This window comes from Vicia villosa, linkage group LG1, assembly GCF_029867415.1.
Source record: "Vicia villosa cultivar HV-30 ecotype Madison, WI linkage group LG1, Vvil1.0, whole genome shotgun sequence".
In the NCBI taxonomy this organism is placed as follows: Eukaryota; Viridiplantae; Streptophyta; class Magnoliopsida; order Fabales; family Fabaceae; genus Vicia; species Vicia villosa.
The window spans coordinates 113,037,943-113,046,638 of NC_081180.1; the positions used below are offsets into that span (position 1 = coordinate 113,037,943).

At 33.8% G+C, this 8,696-nt stretch overlaps 1 protein-coding gene across 1 annotated transcript; it reads right to left on the reverse strand.

Annotated features, from left to right (window-relative positions):
• Nucleotides 1-625: 625 nt before the first annotated feature.
• Nucleotides 626-1,339, reverse strand: LOC131651912 (uncharacterized). The gene has a single exon (XM_058921640.1). It carries the CDS (start codon nt 1,337-1,339, stop codon nt 626-628), a length of 714 nt encoding a protein of 237 aa, XP_058777623.1.
• Nucleotides 1,340-8,696: the final 7,357 nt, after the last annotated feature.

An 8,696-nucleotide genomic window follows, 5' to 3' on the forward strand; every position in this document is an offset into this window, starting at 1 on the left:
AGATGATATTAGAGCCTATCTTAGATTTATTGTTGGGTTTTTCGCATCGTCCACGCTTTGGGTTTATTGAGGTCCAAGCATGAGGGGGGTGTTGGAATTTCCGCCTTAACTACGGTCCGCCCTTAGTTGCCTTAATTGCGGCACTTTGACTTTCCTTCAATGCAGTCCCCAACATCTTTATTGTGTTAGGTTTGAAGCGGGTGAATTTAGTCCTACATTGTCTAGAGATATGGTATGTGTTGTGCTTATAAATGGGGACAATCTTCAATTTTATAAGTCGGTTTTGTAGGGATGAGTTAGATCCAACAATTTTTCTTTCCAAGTTCTTCGCTACCTTTCCTATGGATGTTGTGCCATGCATGCACAATCCTACTCTTCAATCCTTGCTCCTCCTTCCCATTTATGAAAAAGAATCCTTTTACCAAGAGATTACCAGGTTTTTCATTCAAAGGATACCCCATCTGACGTTTGGCTAAAACATGGTTGTAGTTGATTCCTCCTTTTGTACCAAGAAGAGACACATTAGAGAACTCTCCACAACTATCAACAATCTTAGTATAGAAGAAAACGTGAGAATACCACACAATATCAGTGCTAGTTAGAGACATAATCCCTTGAGACCATCTCAAACACCCTTTGTTGTCCCAAAAGCAGGAGTATGACGAAGGTGAGAAATAAACCACCTATACAACAAAAGTGCGCAGCATACAATAGTCCCCTTATGTTTATCAGTCCTAAAGTGAATGGAATGATAAATATCACCTAACGGAGTTGGAACAGGGTTACCAAGCAAGAAAATCCGAATAACGTTAACATCAACAAAGTTGTCAATGTTAGGGAATAGAACCATGCCATAAATAAGTAAAGCCAGAATATCCTCAAAAGCAGTCATACTACCAGCACTAGCAAAGTAAGTAGCCTTCTTTATCAAGAACTCAACAATAATCCCCCTGATGCATTCTTTGGTGATGAAATTATTATCTATATCAGATTTCTTCAAATGAAGAGCGCTAGCGATCACTTGAAGCTTAGAAATCTCCTCCAAACCACAAAATCGAATTTTATTGGAAACATGAATTCCTACCAGGTGAGCATACTCCTCTAAGGTGGGTACCAACTGGTAATCAGGAAATGTAAAACATCGATAAACTGGATCATAGAACTGAACTAAAGTATTAAGAAGTCCCACTTCAACTCTAGTAGATAGAATATAAAGAAGTCTTCCATGACGCTTACCAGTGTTTTCAACATTAGTCATCAAAGTTACTAGCTTTCTTAGTTCTTCTAGATAAGCATCCTTGAAGCTGTACTTGTGGGTATTCCTTCTTCCAGATTCCATAGTCTATAAATCTGTGAAGTTTGCAAATAGAAATTCTCAGTTCCTTGAAACTCAAATGGAAAAGATCTCCTTTTTACTTTTCATGAATGCATGGATGCATGAATGCCACAACCACTATCAAGATCACACACAAGGTCACAATCAAGGTTCAAAGGTTCGACGTAACGAGTATGGATCCATGGGTCTAACCAACCACAATGTGTGTACTAAGGTGTTTTTATACTTGTAGAACGGGTTCTAACAAAGTTCCCAGGGTCTACATTCCATCTTTCGGATATTATCGGTTTAAACAATTACTTGCCAACCGATAATATTCTCAAGAGGAACTCACCTAAGTGTAGTATAGCGTAACAACTAAACCAGATCTACACCCAAATAGTCTCCGCACTAAGAAGTCGCTAATTTTCTGTAGCATGGAAAAATTGGATCAAAGCCATTGGATTGACTTAACTCATTATTTTAGTGAAAGTTGCCACCATGCTTTGTTGTTTCCAAAGGAAAAGGGAAAAGAGCGAAATAAAACTCAAAAAGTTTTTAAATCAAAACTAATAAAAACAAAGCAGATATCTTAGGTACGGGGGTTAATTATGCAAGGGGAATGTATTAGCACCCCTCACATCTCTAGTCCTCCACATGAACCTTTTTGTAAATTTGTGTTAAAAAAGAGATGTGTGCAAAAGAGAGTTTTTGTTTGGTTTTAAAATTATGCTCGGCAAGACATAACATCTTGTGCCTACATACCTCCTGAGTACAATGGAGAATTCAGAGCAACTGTAGTTCCACTTAAAATGGAAACAAAAGGTTTTGTTTAAAATAGGATAAACACTTTGTCATCATAGGAGAAAAAACTAAGCCAATTATTCTTGAACATGAGAACAAATAGATTCTTTGCATCACAAATGAAAGAAGGGCTCCAACTTGAGTTAAATCAACGAGTATGCCACTAACTCTTTCAAGTGGAAAAGAATCAATCATATCAATCAATATTAAGATATTTGGGAATCACATCTCCACCATAATAATCTTTCATGTCTAAACTTTAAAAAAAAAGGGGTTTTAAAATAAAGCCACAAAGGGCTAAAGATTTTTTTAAGAAAGTTTTATCAAAGAGTTTTAAAAGAGTTTGCAAACATAAGATTTTGAAAAAGAGGGAGAAGTTTTGAAAATTCAAGAAGATGGGAGAAGATGAAAGGACTATCCTAAAGCATAAAATAAAAGCTAAGGACAAGAACAATCTAACCAATTAGGAAGCTAACACTTGACATAAAGAAGTCAATGTAGAGTTCCCATCCTTTGGATTAACAAAACCAAGCAAGCACAATATCAAGTATCAGGTGAGATAAGCCTCAGATGAAGAATCAGGCAAAGTATTTACTATATCAAAGCTTCAATGAATCAGATGAACATAACATCTTCACATGAATATCTTGCTACAAAAGCCTTCAAAATGCACCATAAGAACTCAAGACAATTTTTTTTCCAGAATAACAACTGCATACAGATAAATTCTCAATCACAATGCCTTGGAGTAAACCCCAAGGACTTCAGACAAAGTTTGGAACTCAAAATAACCTGCACACAAAGAAAATCAAACCAAAGCCTTGGAGTAAACTCCAAGAACTCCAGAATATCAACAGAATAAACCCAAGGTATCAAAGTCTTTGTCCAATAGTCCATCCTCCAAGCTTAGAGTATAGTGACTAAAATTTAAGTCCTCATTAAGTTTTTTATGGTTTAGCCTTTTATTAATGTTTTAAGAACAAAATAAGAGTCCAAATAGACAAAGGAAAAAGTACATAAGCATAAACATGATAATGGATGATGAATGGTAAAGTAAAAGCATAAGATAAAAATAGAAAATAGAATAAATCAAAATAATAAAAGAAACATGAAAGTAAAGTTAGAAATTAGTGACTAGAAGTTAGTTATTAAAGTGAATGATCAATAATGGTTGAATAATGAACTTAGGCAAAAGTTGATGAGAACTCATTGGAGGATTGATAAAATCAAAGCCTCCTAATAACATGTTTTCAAAGGTATTGAGCCAATTGTCAAATAATCAACCATCATTGGGCTTGTAAACATAGGTTTAGGCCATAAATGATTGTTTTCCGATACGGGACAAATTTAGTGCTATGTTAAGCAATCACCAAGTAACTTATATAGAAGTCACCCTACAACGAAGTCGGTCAATAACAATTTATGTGTTTGAAAACAAATTAGAGAAATGATATGTAAATCATTCTCCTAAAATTTGCAACACATATAAAATAACAAACAAAAACAAAAATGAAATTGAGATGAAGAAGGACGGGAATGAATTAGAAGTAAAACCAAGTATCCAGATGAATTTTCTTTTGATCATTATGGGATTTTATCTTAATGATCCATCATAAGAATGATAAAATAATAGCCTCTGCATAATAGATTCATTTAGACTTACACCCATAAATCAAGAGAAAAGAGATGGAAAGAAGAACCTATTTAAAGAAAATAAAAGGATTTTAAATGGTTAAATAATAAGAAATTATTGATGAAATACGTAATGAGTATCTAATATTTTTAAAATAAGACCATAATAGATTTCAAATAAGACCATAATAGAATCAGAAAAACTATATAATATTTTTAGAAAAAAAGTTTGGTAATTTTTTGAATCTCAAAACTATCTTTAAACCAATTAAAATCAAGCAAACAAGAAAAAATAGCTAAAAATAGTAAAATCAAAAATCAAAAAATGAAAAAAATCCATCAGAAAGAGAAAATTAAAAGAGAATTTTAACAAAAAAAATTGGTATTTTTGGGAATTAAAATGAGAGAGGTATTAATTTTTGAAGTTAAAACAATTAAAACAAAATAATATGAAAGTAGAATAAATCTGAAAAACAAGGCGCGTTGGATCTAAGTCAATTAAGTGACATGGCAAATCCAAAGGCACAGAAGGCAAGGTGCATGGTGTTCATCATAGAGATTCACTACACCATGTCTAAAACAGATTAACCACTAAAATTAAAACGTTTGGCACAGTATTATTGGTTGGATGATGACAACTCATCATCTTCAACCTCAAGCTTCTCAGTTTCAAAGGATTTTGTAGAAAATCGTGAATCCATCAAACTATAAAATCATATGCTCATGGTGACATCATTTGACTCGTCTCATAAAGATGATCTCAACCATATCCTCGCGAAACATTTATTCAAACTACAACGTAGTTGATTTGAAAAAACCTAGAAAAGTTAAAAACTGAAAAATCTCAAAAACAAATGAAGTAAATGCATCCACATTTGAAAATGAATGATACTATGAGTATCAGTGAACCAAAGGCTACATTGTAGCAATAACTTTGAAGAGAATTGATGGAAAACTCTACCCGTTGAAGCTCAACTTAGAAGCTATGAAAATGGAGTTGGTATGCTTGATTCAGTGCACGATTCTTCTTTCAAATGATGTGGTTAGTTTCAGAGAAGTTCAATGAAGCTAACTAAAATGAGATTTTGAGTGATTGAAGGGTGGAGTAGCAAAAACAGAATTCAAGCTTAAGAGTTCAAATGAGATCTTATCAGGGTTATTTGGCTATCAAAGGATTTTTTAAATGAAATGGGAATGATCTATATTTATAGGGGAAGTGAATGGTGAGCTCATACGTGCAAGAAGGATCAAGAATCCTTGAAACCATGCCAACCTGATGTCACATTGAAAGTGTGACTTGCAACCCTTCAAAACTTAAGCAAATAATGCGTTTTAGTCCTCCAAATGACTCAAACAACTTTGCTAATCATGTTTAAGTGGAAAACGCGCATCAATTTGGTGATTAGAAGTCACATTAATCAAATGCACTTTTGATTGTAAGTAGAAACTTCAACTTCAAGGCACCAACTTTAGAACCATGAGGGAAGCAATGTAGGACCTTTATGGTACAATCTTGGACTGTTTAGAAAGCTGGATGATCAAGCTTTATCATGAACTTTGAAAGTTTCCATTTGAATTCTTCTATCAAGAGTTATGGCTCTTCAAAGTTTAGAAACATAATGCACAAAACAGTTAGCCAGCTTTAGCAACTTTGACATTTTTCGGCAACTTACTTCAACCTTAGGCCCCAAACAATTGGTATGTGTGTTTTGAGATTTTCTTTGAGCCAAATACTCTCCTTATCAAGATGAAAACAATGAAAAAATAATCACTTCCATAGGCCTCATGAATTGAGAGATATGCCTTTGTCAACTTGGGCAAAAACAAGGCAATCTTGCGAGGTCATTTCATCAAACACCTTTATGTATGACTCAAATGAGTATTTTAGAGCTTGAATTGATCAAAAGTCCCAACATGGGAGTTGTAAAGAATGGAAAAATAAGCTTGTAGCCAAAAGTTATGCGAGAGAAAGTTAAAATTGAGAATTTGGGCTAGTGGTTAGTCTTGCACACATGGCATGCCTCAAAACCTAGGCATCTTGAAATGACCTCTAATGTTTCCTTCTTTCATGTTCTTCCACTCAAAATTTGCCCTTGATCTTCAAAGATGGATTGAAGTAGACTCATTCAAGATAACTATGCAAAAAGAATAAACTCAAAATGATAAAAAATGAGCAAGTTATGATTCTTTAAAGTGGACACACAATTCCTTGAACTTTCGAAGGAGGACCTATAATGTCTTCTCATTCTTGATGACTTTATTCACAACATTTTCTCTTGAATTTTGAAGAGAAGTTGTCGATGGTGTCAAGGAGAATCATTTGTAAAAAGAAGCACTAAAAATGTTGAAAATTGAAGGAGTTATGCCCTTTTGATCGTAGAATCAAAGACTTGTAAAATTATTTTAAACTTATTGAATCAACTTTGAATTTCTTGAACTTTTATTGCATGATAAGACATGAGGAGGTACATAAGACCTTAAAATTATGTTTTCTTGGAGAACACTTGGTTGTGAGGCCCATGGCTTGATGAAACTTGTTGAAGAAGACATGAAAATAAACACATGAACCTATGAAGTTTCTTGATGAACCAAGCCACATGATCTTGGGATAAACTTGATCAAATGAAGTTAAGAGATGATCAATATATAACACTTGATGATGATGATATCTCTTTTGAAGTCCAAGTCATTTAGCTTCCATGAATGATCAACTGATCGAGGATCAATTTTCAAAACCATAGCTATAGGAGAAAGTATGAATGCATTTGATTCAATCACCAACAAGACACAAAGATTTGAAAGAAATATATATTTTTTGTATTTTGGTTAGTACAACATAACAAAGAAGTATTCATAAGTTGCATAAAAAGGGGTGCTTGGTGATTCCCTTAAAGGTGAAGTGAGCACAAAGCTAAAAGTCAAACTCAATATTGTAGCCTTGAGAAAGAAGAAAAATGTATAAAAAATTATTACTGGTGTTTAATGTCACACAAGAAAGTCATTTTGTCACTAATATTGAGTCACCGAGCAAAAATGTTAACTTGGATAACAATTTTTTTTATAAAATTCAACATAAACGCCATGTTGATGTTTTTGAGGGATCAATGTATTTACTAAGATGCAGAGCAATTTCTTATGGGGAGGGGTGGAGGAAAAAAGAAAAATTCATTGGATTAGTTGGAAAGTAGTGACTTTACCTTATTTGAAGGGGGGATTGGCTATTAAGAATATTTCCGACTTTAATCGTGCTCTTCTAAACAAGTGGAGGTAGAAGATTATTAACGGCTCTAATTCTTTGTGGTATGAGATTTTGAAGGCCCCATATGGTGATTTATCCATGAATGTTATATGTGGCGATGAATCTCACGTTTGGGCATCTTCCTCTTTTTGGTGGCGTGATATTTTAAAGGTCAGTTTCCTTCCTTCTTCTCCTTCTTCTTCTTTTACTTCTCCATCATCTACATCTTCTCTAGATCCTTTGATTTCTAATTGTTGTTTTAAAGTGGGAAATGGTTTCAACACACCGATTTGGGAGGTTCGTTGGTTAAACAATTATATTTTGATGGAGAGTTTTCCGAATCTTTTTCTGGCTTCTTCTTTGAGAAAAGTTTCGGTGGCGGCCATGGGTGGTTGGTGTGAGGGGATTTGGAAGTGGAGTGATTTAGGCATTTCGGGGACGGTGGTTCATGAGTCGGGTATTTTCTTGGAGTACACGGTTTTACGGGATCTCTTGGAGTCTTTTAGGGGGTTACAAGAAGGGAAGGATTGTGTAGAGTGGTCTCTTGATGCAGAGAAGGGATTTACAGTGTCGTCGTGTTATTCCCGTTATGCTCAAGTATGCATTCCCTTTGGCCCTTATAATAGGTGTGATGATGCTTTGGAGTTGATATGAAAGATGGAGGTTCCTTTTAGGATTAAAAGCTTCGGTTGAAGACTTTTTGTGAAAAGGCTCCCCACAAAAGATCAATTGGTGTATAGGGGTATTAACATAACCTCTTCTAATTTAAAATGTGTTTTTTGTGATATGCATTTGGAAGATAGGGATCATATTTTCTTCAAATGCAATATGATTAAATTTGTTTGGAAAGAAACTGCCAAGTGGGTGGATTTTCCGGGTTGGAACATGGAAGAATGTATCCCGTTTTTTATGGAATGGCATTTGACAGGTCGTGTTAAAAGAATTAAAGAAGGCAAATTCAGGGTGTTTTGGTTAGCCACTTCTTGGATTATTTGGTTGACAAGAAATGGTTTTTGCTTTGGGAATGAGGTTTGGAATGTTAATAACATGATTTGGAATATCAAAATTTTTGATATGGAGATGGTCATCTTTTGGCGATATTGCTCATTCTAATTGTAGTTTTCACGAGTTTAGCAAGGACCCGGTGTCTTTTATGTCGTAAGTATAATTGGTTTGTAATATGTCTTTTTTTGACGGCTTTGTTTCATTTCTTGTGTATCAAGGTTGGAGAATCCTTAGTTCTTCCTTATATTAAATTCTTGCTTACACAAAAAAAATGAAACCATAGATTAAACTAAAAAATCACGTGTCTGATTAACAAAAAGTAAAGTATTAGTTTTTCATTACTCATATAAATATATTAATTACATAAAGTTAGATAATTATCAAAAGTATGTAATATTAGTATTTCATTTGATATATGTATTATTGTGAAACTTTTTACAATGGTGTCAATTTTTCATCATGAAGATATAGTTTATTTTATCTCTTATACTTTGAACAATGCTCTATCTTGATTTAGAAGAACATAAAGATTTACTAGTATTTTCCAACCATCTTCTGTAATGTATGGTTTACACTTATTTAAATCGCACTCTACATCGCGATGATCACATATTCATCGTTTAAGTGTCAAATAGTACTCAATTCTTTAATATACATGACCCTAAAAAATATCGATATCAAACATTTACTCTAAAAAAACCA